Below are 16,362 nucleotides of genomic sequence, written 5' to 3'. Positions count from 1 at the left end.
TGCAAAGTTGGCTTTATTAAGCAAGAGAAAAGCACATGGCTTGAAGCCCGGGAAGCAAAGAGGAAGAAGCAAGGAGGGCACACAATAAATACAGTCAGCAACACAAATGTCCGTGCGGAAACAATACCCCCAACCCGTAGTTCCATGAGTGAATTATGTAACCTAGTTCATTAGTGATCACTACACAAGCCCCTCCCAGAATTAAAACATGGACACAATCCTCGCGTCTGGGAGGAAGCACCACAGGGGCCGAGGAGGGTGGGGCCGCAGGCGAGGGCCGGGCCATGGAACGGGCCGTCGGAAGGAGGCCGCAGGAGCGGGCAGGGGGGCCCCAACGAGAGCGAGGGCATCCACACCGGGGGGGTGGGGGACGGGTCATGGAACGGGCCGTCGTGAAGTCGTCGGCGGATGAAGACAACATCAAGGAAATTGTGAGAGGATCCACACCAACAAACAAACATTGTATGATACCTAAACTAAACCTGTTCCACACCTATGAAGATGTCTTGGGCTCGTCCGGGATTTGAAGCTGGGACCTCTCGCACCCTAAGCGAGAATCTTACCCCTAGACCAACGAGCCATGACAAAAGGGTATATTTTTGTCTTCCCAACGATATCCTGTTGAAATGAAACTGCTAACCACTTTATCATTAATTGCACTTTGTCCTCAATGAACATAGCTTGGATGAAAATGCATGGCTTCTCTAAGATGAGCCTTGATCATTATTCAACCCACCTCATCACTAGATTTCCAGCAGGGCACAGTATTGGTCAAATTGTGAATTACACATTGCTTCCAACGAAAAAATGATGATTTTTTTTATTCAGTAGCTCAGTTACCGTTACTACATGGTGCGTTACTCCGTTATTTTTTGTATATAGTCTCGGCTCCCAGACGTTGGTGAGCGGCGCCAACAGCGAGGCGAACAGAGATGAGAACTGTACTTAAGTACTTGAGTAAATGTACTTAGATACTTCCTGTGCCACATGCGGAGACGCGCTGTGGGCATGTTTGTGTTTACTAACAAGACTATCATGGCGGCGGCGGAGCTCAAGTCGAGTTTCTCCACCTGGAGATATTCTCACTATTGTCGAGCACAAAGAAAAGAACGTTTTAGATAAATGTAAGTTGTGTCTTGGCGGGTCAAAGATCCTATCTACTGCCCAAACCAGTCATTCAAATCTGTTGAAACATCTGCAGAGACAACATGCTGGGACGTTGATAAAGCCATTGCACGGTATGTTGTAGAACACATGCAGGCTATTTCTACTGTTGCTATGTCTTGATCAGCAGATTGTATTATTCTCCAATGCAATAACAGAACTGAAATGAAGGCTATAAGGGCATTAATGGGAGCCCTTTGTTTAAGTAACGCGTTACTGTGAACAGTAACGCGTGACTTGTTGGAGGAAGTAATCAGTAAAGTAACCGAGTTACTTTTGAAACGAAGTAACTAGTAATGGTAACTAGTTACTGGTTTTCAGTAACGAGCTCAACACTGGAAACCAAAGCCCAGTCTGCTCTGATTGGTTAGCTGGTTGGCTCTGTTGTAGGTGTCCCGCCCCTTAGCCATTCACGTACAATGTGTTGGAGCGCCATGGAGAACTTTGGGGTTTTGTGCGGGCCATTTACATGCACACAAACAAACACAAACAAATAACACACTTCAGGAAAGGGAAAACACCTCAAAGCACAAGAAGGCCCTTTAAGTTCAGTGTAATGTAATAAACATAAGAAACAATCCGGACTTCATCTCTTACAGCTTTAGTGTTTATTTCACCATGTTGCTCTTTTCAATTACATGCCAGTGAATGTCCGAAACACAAAATCAGATTTTGAGCGAGGAGGAAATTGACTAAACCAACTTGAATAAAATATAAAAACATGCACACCACTCCAATAAAAACAACTTGAATCAAATATAAAAACAGGTTCAGAGAGGGGGGGCAGCGGGCTCCCAGGGGAGGTGTGGCTGACCCAGACCATCCCCCCCGCTGAGCTGTCCGTTATCACGCCGCTCTTGGTTCTCGTGCTACGGCGCACCAAGCAGCGCCCTCTGCTGGGGTCTTCTCCCACCGACAACACTCTGCGGTTGAGAGGTATGGCGAGTGTCGGCGAGGCTGTGAAATCCGTGGGGCTGCGGAGGTCCCGTTGAGTTTGTGGCGTTTGGGATTCCTCTGTGGGGTCTTCAGCACCGAGCGCGGGTTTAAGCTCCCCCGGGGTGTGGGGGCTCGGGCTGGGGTGGACCCCTTTTTTAGCGGGGTGCTGGGGGGGCAGCGCCTTATCAAAGAACTCTGGAGAGAGCGGACATCCAAAGCGCACTCTTCTTCTTAAACACATCCTCTCCTGAAAAGACAGAAACACTTTAACTGCAGCCATTGACCTTTACTCCCTGTAGAGGCAGAGGGGAAAGATACTTTGCTATTAACTCCTGCTGTTTTATTATTGGATCATGTCATGGTAGCTAGAGACATATAACAAGACATTGAATAAAGGACATCTATTGCAGTGGTTCTCAACTGGTGGGTCGCGTACCCGTTTCGAGTGGGTCGCAGATGGACTGACATTACAGCACCATTTGTTGTTGAATAGATTTGAGTGGTTCAAAATGTCGGGTCGCCATTTATTGACAAAGGAAAAAGTGGGTCCCGAGGCCTGACCAGTTGAGAACCTGCTCTATTGTATTTTGAATGACATACATGACATTTTCTTAACTTAAAAAAGCAAAACACTTAACTTTGATTGACCTTATTGCTTTCTATCAACTAAATGTATCCTCAACACTGAATACATATCCACATTAACAAGGTGGCGATGTTTTCCTTTCAAAGACCATAAAACACTAACTATCGGAAATATAAGAACTTCATACTTATACAAATATATTGTTATTTAACAGGTTCACTCAACAAAGAAAATACTATCATAAATAATATCTGAGTAAGCTAATCCTATTACAGGTGTTCATCCATTTAAACCCTCTCCCACCACAGCTAAAAAAACACACTCCAACTCAGGAAACTGACATTCTGTGAACTTTCTGTGCAGAAAGCTCAAAGGCAGGTTGAGCTGAGATTAAAGGGCAGTTACTCATGCGTTGCCACTGAGAGTGCTGTGTTTACCGTTAGTCAATGTCGTCGGCCCCGGAGCCTCTGCTAGGCGGCGTGCCCCTACCAGGGAAGGTGCCGCTGCGTGTAGAGGCCAGCACCTCAGGGGTAAATGGCCGGGCAGCCAGGAAGAACCGGTCAGCTTCTTCGGCTAAAGCGCGGGGCTCCGCACTAGCCGTGTTAGCGAGCGCAGCCTGGACATGCAGCCACATGTCCCGAAGAAACAGCTCCATGAAAAAGAAGTCGGGCTCTTCCGTACCTAGCAGGTCGTGTATCGTCTCCATGTGGTCAGAAGGCTTGCTGTCCCCCAGTGCCGAAACGATGTGGGAATGGCGAACGACGTGTTTGGCGATTCCGCGGAGGGCGCACCGAGCCTCAATCCGTGGGCACACAATAAATACAGTCAGCAACACAAATGTCCGTGCGGAAACAATACCCCCAACCCGTAGTTCCAGACAGACGAGTTCTGACTGATATCCCACTGATACTCTGACAGTAAAGGCTGTTAAAGGTTAGCGGGCATTTAAGGACGCCTTCTGAAGGACACTCACCAGATAATGACACTGATATGTTTCATCATGGGGCAGGAAGACCCATGCAAAAGCTCCCCACCACCACATCAATACAAGAACAGACACGTTGTAGTAGTTGTATCTCTTTCTGTCGTCATCTCTAGTCTCTGTAGTTGTATTTTTATCATGGGGTCTCTTCCTGGTTCATGTTTCTTTGAGGGACTTTAGATGGTGACGCCCTGAGCATTCATCTATCAGGACAACATATATTATTACAGCAGTTAGGATTCAACTAAATGCATTTCCTGCTGAACATGTTCTCCATCAGCTTCGTACGGCACCTTGGACATCATACAAGAAGAACATCCTTTTAGTTTGTACTTTATTCATCATCCAAACATTTCATTTGATCCCACATCCCATCAGTAAAGTCTGTTCAATGACTATTGATCAATGGCTTCATGATCACTTTCCCTTCATCCACTCCATGTGTTTCATCTCAGCTGTTTCAAACAGAAGGATACATGATGTACTTATTGATTATGATCATGATAATGTATGTTCTATAAAACAGAGTACCCCATTTCTATTTGGACAACAACAACAACAACAAGAATTAGCCTGTAATATTATACCATTGATTTCCCAAGCAAAGACTCTGAGCTATTTACAGGAGAATAACACATGATGGACTTATTGATTATGATCAAGACAGGAAGTAATATCATTTTGAATAAACATGTTATGATGAAATAATTGTTCTAACCATCTGGGTTGAATGTGTTGGTTCATTTGGGCAATAACATGGAATCTGTCAAAGTAATACATGTGATTCTAAATGTCTCTGAAGACTCGTGCACTACAAGAGAAACAACAACATGAATCAAAAGAAACATCCAGCAAATCTTTAGAGCAAAGTTTCCAGGTGAGCAAGGATCCTCCTGAGCAGTGACAGCCTCCATGCTACACAGACACAGGAAGGAGCCGGGAGAAAGTCCAACATCTACAGAACAACTCATGAGAAGACGTTCAAGCCCCGCCCATCATGTTTGAGTGACAGCTGATCTCTGCAGTGAAGACATGAACAATCAGCTCTGATGGACACACGGTGAGTTCAAGAAGTAGAAGAGTTCTTCCAAGGACTTCAGACTATTAGAGTTTACAAAACTCAGCAGTGTCTCCATAATTAAAATAAACATAAAGTCCAGCATGTAGCGGCTGAGTGAACGTGGTCTGCACTCTGTGGAGGAGAGTCATGGTTTCAGAGACGCTGTAGAAGGACAGAACACCTGCTCTGTGATCCAGGTGCACTCCTACTCTGGAGGACAGAGGACCTGAGACGGGAGTGAGGATACTGTTGTGAATAAATGTAAAACTGTTTTGGTCACAAACTAACGCCCAGGATTTGTCATTGTTTCCAAATTCACTTTCCCCCCCTGCTCTGCTGATATTCTTGTATGCGACAGCTACACGAACTCCTTCCCCTCTCCACTCCACCTCCCAGTAACAACGTCCAGTCAGACTCTCTCGACTCAGGACCTGAGGATACCATCCAGTGAATCTGTCTGGGTGACTGGAATAAGACTGACGTTGTTCCACGGCTGTTGCTTTTCTGCTCCCCTCAGATAATAACAGATATGTGAATGCTGTGTTTGGATCCAGAGTGATCTCCTGTGAATATGTGAAGAACCCAGCTTCAGTCGGTGAGACGTTTGTCCATCCCTCTCTCAGGGCGTCCTGTAGTTTGTCTCTGACTGCTGACAGGGCCGCCGTCACGTCCTCAAAGTAGCTCAGAGGACGGATGTTGATGCTGGAGGAGTGTGTAGCTTCACTGAGGGCTGGCAGTGAGGGGTAGCTGAGCAGGAACTGGTTGTGATCCTCTGTGTGAGACAGCAGCTTCAGCTCAGCGTCTCTCCTCTTCAGCTCAGAGATCTCCTGCTCCAGCTTCTCCTGGAGCTCTCTGACTCGACTCACTTCTCTCTTCTGCTGGGATCTGAGCTGCTGCTTCACATCAGAGCTTCTCTTCTCCATGAGACGGATCAGCTCAGTGAACGTCTTCTCACTGTCCTCCACTGCTTTATCAGCAGAGCCATTGACGGCCTCCACCTCCTGCTGAAGAAGCTTCACCTCCTTCTCTCCGTCCTGGATCCTCTGCTGGATGTTGAGTCGACTCCCCTCCAGCTCTCTCTGCCTCTCAGTCCTCTCTGCTGCAGCTGACACCGTGTCGTGGCCTTTGTGTTCGTCCATAGAGCAGAGAGAACAGATACTCTGCTGATCAGTGCGGCAGAACAGCTTCTTCACCTCGTCGTGACGAGAGCAGATGTTCTCCTGGAGCTTCTTGGAGGGCTCCACCAGCTTGTGTTTCTGTAATGGAGCTGCGTCATAATGAGGCTGGAGGTGTTTGTCACAGTAAGAGGCCAGACACACGAGGCAGGACTTACAGGCTCTCAGCTTCCTCCCAGTGCAGACATCACAGGCCACAGCTTCAGCTCCAGCATAGCAGAGATCAGCAGGAGCAGCTGGGGGTCCAGTCTTCTTCAGCTCCTCCACTAAAGCTGCTAACATGGTGTTCTTCAGCAGGACAGGCCTCGGTGTGAAGCTCTGCCTGCACTGAGGGCAGCTGTGGATCTTCTTCTCATCCTATCCGTCCCAGAAGCCTTTAATACACTTCATGCAGTAGCTGTGTCCACAGGTAGTGCTCACCGGATCCTTCAGTAGATCCAGACAGATGGGACAAGATAACATTTCCCGCTCCAGCTGAACTCCTTTCTGCGCCATCTCACCTCTCAGTAGCAGCGAGTGTGAGTTTCACTTCCTGAGAGCTGAAACTAGTGACAGCTGATCTGAACAGCATGTGTGTGAAGCAGTGAATGTGGCCTATCAGCTCTGTACTTTACCCACATGTTGGTTTCACCCCTCCTCCTCAGTGTGGGTCTGAAGGGGAGGAGCCAGGAAACACAGAGTGGAGCTGGCTGTGTCTGAGAGCAGGAAGAAGAGGGAGGGCTCATCAAACGCTGACTCATTCCAGGAGGAGGAGCAGTGCTCAGACTCTGACCTCCACAGAGCCTCGGTTACAACCTGCTCTTCCTTTGAAAAGAGCTTTTAGTTGTAAAATAAGTTGGTAAACTTACAAAATCTGAAGGGGGTTAAATACTTGTTTCCTCCACTGTAAATGTATAGAAGGCCTCTTTACCAAGCTCCAAACTAAGTGAAATATCACAAAAAGTGTAAAAGATATCATAAATCTGAAGAACATGTTTAATAGCTGAATGTCTTGTGATCATCTTAAAGTTGGAATGAAGTCTCTAGCTGAAAGTATGTGGAAGGAGAAGCTTTTGGTGCACGGTGTAGCTAAAAGAGGATTTGAAGGTTCCTCCCATTGAGTCACATGTTAAAGAAAGAGTTTAAAAAGCTGAATATTTCAAAAAGTAGAAAGTGTTTTGAAAAAGTACAAAGTGTCCCATCATGTGCTGAAAAGGCTGCATCTTGTGATGTCTGAATGGTTCCTGGAGCTGAAAGTATGGCTGCACAGCATTCCACTAAGTAAACTAATGCAGTGCACCAAGCAGCTCTCTGGTGTTCCCTCCAGCTTCAAGTCAGCATGAAGTCACGGAGAGGCAACACCATCCAGCTCTGAAGGAGTTTCTGTGCTCACTTCCTGTCTCTTTGTATTCATGTTGGGAAACTTTGTACACATGTGATGTCTCTTTTTGGATATTTGGAGTTTTTACCTTTGAAACTCTAGATATTTCTTCTCCTTGTGTTTTCTGTAATCCCTTGTTTGTTCCAATGTGGCCGTTAATGTCTCCCTGGTTCATCACATGGAGACGCCCTGATCAGTGAACTATGGACGACAGATCTCTATCAGCTGAGATTGGAAATGTGCACCATGTCCAGTAACCTGGTTCATGTTCCTCAGAGTTGCAGAAGATGCTGACGCTCTGTTCAGTAATGAAATAGACCTTATTTCAGGCGAGTGCCAGGTAAGAGACACTTTGAAAAGCTCTGCTTCAAAGCAGCTCCGCCTCTTTGTGTTGTCCTTTATCAGCAGGTGGTGTTTGTACGTCTCTCTGTAGTAACTCAGTCCCTTGGTGCTCATTCTGTGTCTTTCTGGTCACGCTTCATTGTGGTCACTTTGAGGGTCTATATTCTTATGAACCATTCAAACCTAAAAGCTTACAAGCTTTAAAGTTACCTTCAGATTTAAATGAGAAAAAGTCACGAGACAGAAAACAGAATCCAGCTCAAAACGTTTATTCAGTCATCAGAAACTTCCATGTTAAGTTTCACAGGAGAGGAGGATTATGGGTAATGTAGTCAAACATGATCATCTACATATGATCAGATCAGGTGAACTCTGAGGATCAGCTGGGATCTCTCAGGTGACTTCAGTTCTTCCCCCCCATGGTGTGCTTGTCGAACAGGTACTTCGGCCATCTTGTTGGTGTTGGAGTCCATTCTGCTCAGATTAGAGATGAAGTCTCCGAGCTTCTTGATGGACTCGACCTGCTCGTTCAGGTAGTGAGTCTCCAGGAAGTCACACATCTGAGGAGGAGAAGAGAGCAGACGTTAACAACTAAGCTTCAGAGACGTTGAATCCCAGAGATCATCAGTGTGTAGTTCCTCATGTTCAGCAGGTGTTACTCACATGAGGGTCGGCGTGGTCTGAGGCCAGTTTGTGCAGATCCAGCAGAGCCTGGTTCACGTTCTTCTCCAGCTGCAGAGCGGCCTGCATGGCCTCCAGACCCGAGCCCCACTCGTCTCGCTCTGGCTTCTGTAACGAGGGACCACCAGTTAGAGGGGGAGGGTACATAAAGCAAAGAGCCTCAGTCTTAGTTTGAAATAAGTGAGAAACATGTTTATTTAAGACAGATTTAGGAAAGCCACCACTAAGTGTGTCCCTTTAGAATAACCCGTATGCACTTGCAGTCTACATCACTTCTTCATTTAAGCACACTAGTTTCTCATGTTTACATAAGACATTTAAAAATATTTGTTTATGTACTTTTTTTTATATGCATTTAATTATATTTTGTACTCGAGCCCAAAGCTTTATTCACAAGCTGCTGTAACAAGAATAAAAACCCTTTAAAGTACATTTAATCTATTAGACGACATGTCAATATACATACTAACATTAGTCCTGTGCAATAAAGCTTGAGAACAGGACGAGGTGCAAATGGAAATATTCTGTATCTTTCCAAGACAAGCCTTTAATGCATCCGTTTAAAGTCAACGCCTGTTGCATTGTGGTACATATAGTTGGATAAATGAACCCCACCAGTCTAAATAAGCTTTCTCACGGCGCTGCCAAGTCACCTGAGCCGAGAGCCAATGAAATCTGTGGCTTTAACGGCACGAGGATGTTGAGATTTAGGGTTAAAATAAATGACGTATTTAAACTCTACACATGGAGCTGCTGTGATGCAAGGAGCATCTCAGACTTGATCTGACCATTAAAGGATTCTCGTATCGTAGAGGTCCTGCAGATATTTACCTTGATGTCCTGCAGGAAGATGCGTCCTCCTCGACTGTTCTGGAAGGTGAGCAGCTTGTCGGCGTGCTCCCGCTCCTCCTCGCTGGTCTCCTTGAAGAAGTGAGCGAAGCCGGGCAGGGCCACGTCGTCACGGGAGAAATAAAAGGCCTGCAGACAGAAGACAGAGGTTAGAGAACAGACCGCTCGTTACACACAGAACAGGTCGAGACAAACGGTCGTTATGAGCCGAGGGCAGACAGAAACATGAGTCATGATTTCAGGGTGGGGATAACAACCAGAGTAAGCATGACACAGCATTATGTGGACTGAATTGTGGACAGGGACTAGAACAGTCACAAATGGAAGCAGTATTTAGATCCATAACTTAAGTAGAAGTACTATCATCTTAAAATACTAAAGTGTCTGATTAGATAAAGTCAGTAAAACCCGTTCAGTCTGAGGTAGAAGAAACAGAGGAGGGTCTGTAATCTAAAGACACTTTAACAGAAGAGAGAATAATGGAGTCTGTAGCCTTTAGGTTATGCTAATGCGTGTTAGCTCTTAAACAGGGATTCTGTGATTTGATGATATCTGTAAAACAATAGTCTGCTATCTTGTATTTGTACACCCTGCATCACCAGATGACTCCACGGTTATGGAGATCATGTTGTATTTGATTGGGTACCAAACAGTTCAACAGCTTTTACTTTGTGTGTGTCGTTGGCTCGAGGCACTTGTGTTTTGCCCACCAGGAGACTACGTGGTTCCCCTGTGACGTTAGCTTGTTTACTCATAATACACTTACACCATTTAATACAGGCACACAATGAACATGTAACGGTGTTGTAAAGAGTGTTTGTTACCATGGAGGTGTAGGAGTAGGAGGCGAACAGCTCCATGTTCAGCATCCGGTTAACGGCCGCCTCGCAGTCGCGGTGGTAGTTCTGTCTCACCTGGGAATCCATCTCAACTGGCGTTTCTTCGCTGTTTTTCTTAACAAAACGGTACAAAAATAAAGCTTACGAAGACTCTTCGGTAGTGCAAATTGAAGCAGAGGTTTTTTCCTGTGTGTCCGGAATGGATTTAAGCGCGAATTCAGATCGAGATGAAGGAAAAGTCCCGTTCAAACTCTGTTGAAGCAAGAACTGTTTCTTCCCGAGCGTGAAATGGCAGTTGAGTCGCTTCCTGTATTTATACCAGACGGGGGTCGTGGCGTCACTGCGCGTCTCCTCCAATCAGTGAGCTTTGGAGATCACGTGACGGTGACTAAGCATTCTCTCTTCAGACTGGTGACAATGACTCAGCCGTTTTGACATCAAGTTTATATACAGAAAATGTTATATACATATTCTTTATTATAATTAATTTCATTGTATTCATCTTTTTTTTTGCACATTTTAACTTGAAATAATAATATAAATATTTTTCTATTAGGTGACTTTTTTAAAAACCTTTCTATTCCACATTTAACTTTTACTTCTTATGTTTTTATAAATACTTTATCATATTTTACCTTTTTGTTTTATTCTATTCTAAAAGCCACTTTACTTCTACTCCAATGCAAGTCAATAATGTAATTTTACTTAAATGCAACAACATGTATTTCATTTTTGTAATTAGTTTGTGGGGTGTTTTTGTTATTATTTAAAAAATGTCTGCAGACTTTTAGTACGTTTTTCTCATTATACATTATAACATTTTCAATGTAGGACTTGGACTTAAAGTGTAGTTTTAAAATCTTACTTGAGTTAAGAATCCAAACCCTTCTGACTTTATTGAAGTTGACTTTGTCCTAATAACTGCAATAAACTTGTTCTACCACAAGCTCTAAAGAACCTGCTGACTCGCTGTTTTCAAGGTGCATTACTCAAAACCACAGCCTGCTGAGAAACACTGAGCGCCTGAGAAGTCCTCTGTCTGCAGAGACAACAAGAACATGCTGTGTTTGCATGTAGATGTGAACAAAGCTGCTTTTTAAAAAGAAATATGTGCATGTTAAAATGGGTTTCAGTTGAGTCACGTTTCTGATGGTTTGATGACGGGGGTAATAATAATAAATAATAATAATAATACATGTGATTTATAAAGCGCTTCTCCTGGTGCTCAAAGCGAGTACAAGCAAGTAACGAAGAAACAAAATAACAACAAAAGTAAAAAAAGTGCTAAGCTAGGTGGTTAGTGTTTAATAGAGAGACGTTGTGTGAGCCTTTCCAACACAAATACATATTTGCATTATTTTGTATTTCATACCTGTGTAAGAGCAACCAAACGTCATGCAATTGTTCCTAAAAATACTTAAAAAACCTTAAGATAAATATCAGGTTTGAGGGTTTTTCTTTGTGTAAACGTCTGTTAATACTAGCATGCATACTTGATTTAAATAGTTGCAAGACAACAGGATCTGTAGTGATGACACTGAGCCAGTACTTTTCCACTCAGAGCCAAACCCAGTCTGCTCTGTTCGTCCTGCACTTCCTGAAGCACATCATGTGCTAGCTAAAGCCCAAATGGCAGGGGTACTTGTATTTCACAAAAATATTTATCTTGCTAATTCAGCAAACCTACCAAATTAAACTCGCCACCAGTTTATACAAAAAACAGCCTCCTTATTTGGCTCAATGCAACTTACAATCCGCTTATAATACTAACTCCTAGTAAGTCTCAGGAGAGTTTTGTAAAGTTTAGAAGTAGAAATACCTTGATCTTTGTACTTGAGTAAAAGTAGAAGTACCTCAGATCTGTACTTGAGTAAAAGTTGAAGTACTCAGATCTTGTACTTGATAAAAGTAGAAGTACTCAGATCTTGTACTTGAGTAAAAGTTGAAAGTACTCAGATCTTGTACTTGAGTAAAAGTAGAAGTACTCAGATCTTGTACTTGAGTAAAAGTAGAAGTACTCAGATCTTGTACTTGAGTAAAAGTAGAAGTACTCAGATCTTGTTCTTGAGTAAAAGTAGAAGTACTCAGATCTTGTACTTGAGTAAAAGTAGAAAGTACCTTGATCTTGTACTTGAGTAAAAGTAGAAGTACTCTGATCTTGTAGTAACGTAGAGTACTCACATCTTGTTCTTGATAAGTAGAAGTAATCAGATCTTGTACTTGAGTAAAAGTAGAAGAGTACTCAGATCTTGAACTTGAGTACAAAGTAGAAGTACTCAGATCTTGAACTTGAGTAAAAGTAGAAGTACTCAGATCTTGTACTTGAGTAAAAGTTAAGAAGTACTCAGATCTTGAACTTGAGTAAAAGTAGAAGTACTCAGATCTTGTACTTGAGTAAAAGTAGAAGTACTCTGATCTTGTAGTAAAAGTAGAAGTACTCTGATCTTGTACTTGAGTAAAAGTAGAAGTACTCTGATCTTGTATTAAAAGTAGAAGTACTCTGATCTTGTAGTAAAAGTAGAAGTACTCTGATCTTGTAGTAAAAGTAGAAGTACTCTGATCTTGTAGTAAAAGTAGAAGTACTCTGATCTTGTATTAAAAGTAGAAGTACTCTGATCTTGTATTAAAAGTAGAAGTACTCAGATATTGTACTTGAGTAAAAGTAGAAGTACTCAGATATTGTACTTGAGTAAAAGTAGAAGTACTCAGATCTTGTACTTGAGTAAAAGTAGAAGTACTCAGATCTTGTACTTGAGTAAAGTAGAAGTACTCATATCTTGTACTTGTAGTAAAAGTAGAAGTACTCTGATCTTGTATTAAAAGTAGAAGTACTCTGATCTTGTAGTAAAAGTAGAAGTACTCTGATCTTGTAGTAAAAGTAGAAGTACTCTGATCTTGTAGTAAAAGTAGAAGTACTCTGATTGTGTACTTGAGTAAAAGTGAAGTACTCAGATATTGTACTTGAGTAAAAGTGAAGTACTCTGATCTTGAGTAAAAGTAGAAGTACTCAGATGTACTTGAGTAAAAGTAGAAGTACTCAGATCTTGTCTTGAGTAAAAGTAGAAGTACTCAGATCTTGTACTTGAGTAAAAGTGAAGTACTCAGATCTTGTACTTGAGTAAAAGTAGAAGTACTCAGATCTTGTACTTGAGTAAAAGTAGAAGTACTCAGATCTTGTACTTGAGTAAAAGTAGAAGTACTCAGATCGTGTACTTGAGTAAAAGTAGAAGTACTCAGATCTTGAGTTGAGTAAAGTAGAAGTACTCAGATCTTGTACTTGAGTAAAAAGTAGAAGTACTCAGATCTTGTACTTGAGTAAAAGTAGAAGTACTCAGATCTTGTCTTGAGTAAAAGTAGAAGTACTCACGCTTGTACTTGAGTAAAAGTAGAAGTACTCAGACCTTGTACTGAGAAAGTAGAAGTACTCAGATCTTATACTGAGGTAAAATGTAGAAGTACTCAGATCTTGTTCCTTGAGTAAAAGTAGAAGTACTCGATCTTGTGTACTGAGTAAAAGTAGAAGTACTCAGGTCTTGTGTTGAGTAAAAGTAGAAGTACTCAGACTCTGTACTTGAGTAAAAGTAGAAGTACTCAGATCTTGTTCTTTGAGTAAAAGTAGATAGTTACTCACGTCTTGTACTTGAGTAAAAGTTAGAAGTACTCAGACCTTGTTACTTGAGTAAAAGTAGAAGTACTCAGATCTTTACTTGAGTTAAAAGTAGAAGTACTCAGATCTTGTTCTTTGAGTAAAAGTAGAAGTACTCAGATCTTGTACTTGAGTAAAAGTAGAAGTTACTCAGGTCTTGTGTTTGAGTAAAAGTAGAAGTACTCAGGTCTTGTGTTTTGAGTAAAAGAGAAGTACTCAGATCTTGTACTTGAGTAAAAGTAGAAGTACCAGAGTGTAGGAATACTCTGTTACAGTAAAAGTCCTGCATTCAAAATGTTCTCAATGTAAAAGTAGAAAAGTATTCTCATCAAAATATCGTGAAAGAGCAGTAAAAGTAGTCGTTGTGCAGATTGGTCCATTTCAGAATAGTATGATATGTTTTATAATGATTGATCATGAAAGTGTTCTCAAAGCTGGTGAAGGTGCAGCTAGTTTGAAGTACTTTGTATACTGCAGGGTAGCTGGTGGATTTACTCCAGGTGGAACTAAAGTCTGATTCAACACTTGGTTATATTTCCACATCCATTATCTGTTGAAGTAACTAAAGGATTAAATACATGTAGTGGGGAAAAGTACACCATGTACTTAAGTAGTATTGAGTAAATGTACTTAGTTATTTTAAGTAAGAAAAGTGATTATAGTTTCTATCAATAGGCTACATGTGGTTGGTTTGGCTGAAGTCTCTCTCTCTATGAATATTTATTCATTTCCAAGAACACTTTAATCACTTTATCCCACCTTCTCTTACCCATCGTCTTTACTTTGCATTTTGAATGAAGGCCTGTGGAAACTTCTAGAAACTGTGATGTGGTTGATGATGATGATGATGATGATGATGGCTCTTTGATCAGATGACTCAGCGTTTTCCACGAGGACACTTTTCTAATAAGTTACATCACTGATAAAGAAGCTATTAACCTGCATGGAAGACGCTGATGATAATAAAACACGGGATGGCTTCTGTAACAAACACGGTTCACTTTGTGGTACACGCTTATAAACAATAACGCCTCTCAAGGTTACTTTAAGAAGAAGTGTGTAAGAATACATTCAAATGAAAGAAGAAATGGTCTGAAAACAGGACAGTGATGAAAAATACAACTGAATTTGAAAGAACTATAAAGCATTATTACTTTATATTCCCACATTCTCATACCTGCAATAGTTTTTTTAGTGCCGTGTGTCATGTAACATAGTCAAGTCTTGTATCACGTGAGGCATTTTGCTGAGTCATGGTTACGACTCAGCATCTTGTGATCTGTCTCACAGGAAGTTCACTTCAGTGCACACAGCTTGGGGAAATACAAGAGGAAACAAGAGAGTAAATAAAGGAAGCGATAACTGGACGAGGTTTTAACCAAAGTGTGTCTGATGTCATAACTGCGTATATTATACATGTCATAGAACAACCTGCATGTTTTATTATTTAAATCCTAACGTTTCTATAAGTATTTTATATTTTAATTTATTTAATCTTATATTCATTATGCATTTTACTTTAACTCCTTACGTTTTTACAAATATTTTTATTTTATCCTTTTTTGCATATTTTTACTTCAACTTCATATGTTACTAAAAAATAATTGTATTGTGTATTGATATATAATTTCATTTCACATTTGTACTTTTACTTCATATGTTTATCATCTTTTGAATACATACAAAAAATATATCTTTTATTGGACATTTTACAAACTTCTTACATTTATATATATATATATATATATATATATAGCCTATATTTATATATATATATAAATATGTATTTAAATCTAAAATGAAGCAACTGTCACGAAAACACCACCGCTAAGCTAAAGGTGTCTAATGTTGGGGCTATAAAGGAAATCACAGCACGGGTCACATGACTTCACGTCACCACCGCTAGGCTAAAGGAGGCTAATGTGGGCTATAAAGGAACTACAGCACGGTCACATGACTTCAAGTCACCACCGCTAAGCTAAAGGAGGCTAATGTTGGGCTATAAAGGAACTACAGCACGGTCACATTGACTTCACGTCACCACCGCTAAGCTAAAGGAGGCTAATGTTGGGCTATAAAGGAACTACAGCACGGTCACATGACTTCACGTCACCACCGCTAAGCTGAAGGAGGCTAATGTTGGGCTATAAAGGAACTACAGCACGGTCAATGACTTCACGTCACCACCGCTAAGCTAAAGGCGGCTAATGTTGGGCTATAAAGGAACTACAGCACGGTCACATGACTTCAAGTCACCACCGCTAAGCTAAAGGTGGCTAATGTTGGGCTATAAAGGAACTAAGCCACGGTCACATGACTACGTCACCACCGCTAAGCTAAAGGAGGCTAATGTTGGGCTATAAAGGAACTACAGCACGGTCACATGACTTCACGTCACCACCGCTAAGCTAAAGGAGGCTAATGTTGGGCTATAAAGGAACTACAGCACGGTCCACATGATTCACGTCACCACCGCTAAGCTAAAGGTGGCTAATGTTGGGCTATAAAGGAACTAATGCACGGTCACATGACTTCACGTCACCACCGCTAAGCTAAAGGAGGCTAATGTTGGGCTATAAAGGAACTACAGCACGGTCACATGACTTCACGTCACCACCCTTAAGCTAAAGGAGGCTAATGTTGGGCTATAAAGGAACTACAGCACGATCACATGACTTCACGTCACCACCGTTAAGCTATAGGTGGCTAATGTTGGGCTATAAGGAACTAAAGCACGGTCAC

The 16,362-nt window shown here is 42.0% G+C and overlaps 1 protein-coding gene, 1 long non-coding RNA gene, 1 other non-coding gene and 1 pseudogene across 3 annotated transcripts; all 4 read right to left on the bottom strand.

The window, feature by feature from the left end:
* Positions 1 to 508: 508 nt before the first annotated feature.
* Positions 509 to 580, bottom strand: trnap-agg. The gene has a single exon. It is a non-coding gene; the product is annotated as a tRNA-Pro (tRNA).
* Positions 581 to 1,749: 1,169 nt separating this feature from the next.
* On the bottom strand, positions 1,750 to 3,512 carry LOC117535363. Its single transcript, XR_004567402.1, has 2 exons — positions 3,124 to 3,512; positions 1,750 to 2,347 (listed from the first exon to the last, which is right to left on the bottom strand). It is a non-coding gene; the product is annotated as an uncharacterized LOC117535363 (long non-coding RNA).
* Positions 3,513 to 4,772: 1,260 nt separating this feature from the next.
* Positions 4,773 to 6,398, bottom strand: LOC117535375 (tripartite motif-containing protein 16-like). Its single transcript, XM_034199821.1, has 2 exons — positions 6,324 to 6,398; positions 4,773 to 6,260 (listed from the first exon to the last, which is right to left on the bottom strand). Exons 1-2 carry the CDS (start codon positions 6,396 to 6,398, stop codon positions 4,773 to 4,775), a joined length of 1,563 nt encoding a protein of 520 aa, XP_034055712.1.
* A 1,460-nt stretch (positions 6,399 to 7,858) lies between these two features.
* LOC117535370 lies at positions 7,859 to 10,272 on the bottom strand (annotated as a pseudogene).
* Positions 10,273 to 16,362: the final 6,090 nt, after the last annotated feature.

Source organism: Gymnodraco acuticeps, unplaced genomic scaffold (genome assembly GCF_902827175.1).
Source record: "Gymnodraco acuticeps unplaced genomic scaffold, fGymAcu1.1, whole genome shotgun sequence".
NCBI lineage: Eukaryota > Metazoa > Chordata > Actinopteri > Perciformes > Bathydraconidae > Gymnodraco > Gymnodraco acuticeps.
This window is presented reverse-complemented; position numbering and strand designations above follow the sequence as displayed.

Coding starts and splice junctions, on each gene's coding strand:
- LOC117535375 (XM_034199821.1), bottom strand. CDS start 6,398: ATGGCGCAGAAAGGAGTTCAGCTGGAGCGGGAAATGTTATCTTGTCCC. Junction 6,261..6,323: donor TGGATCTACTGAAGGATCCG/GTGAGCACTACC, acceptor TGGGACGGATAG/GATGAGAAGAAGATCCACAG.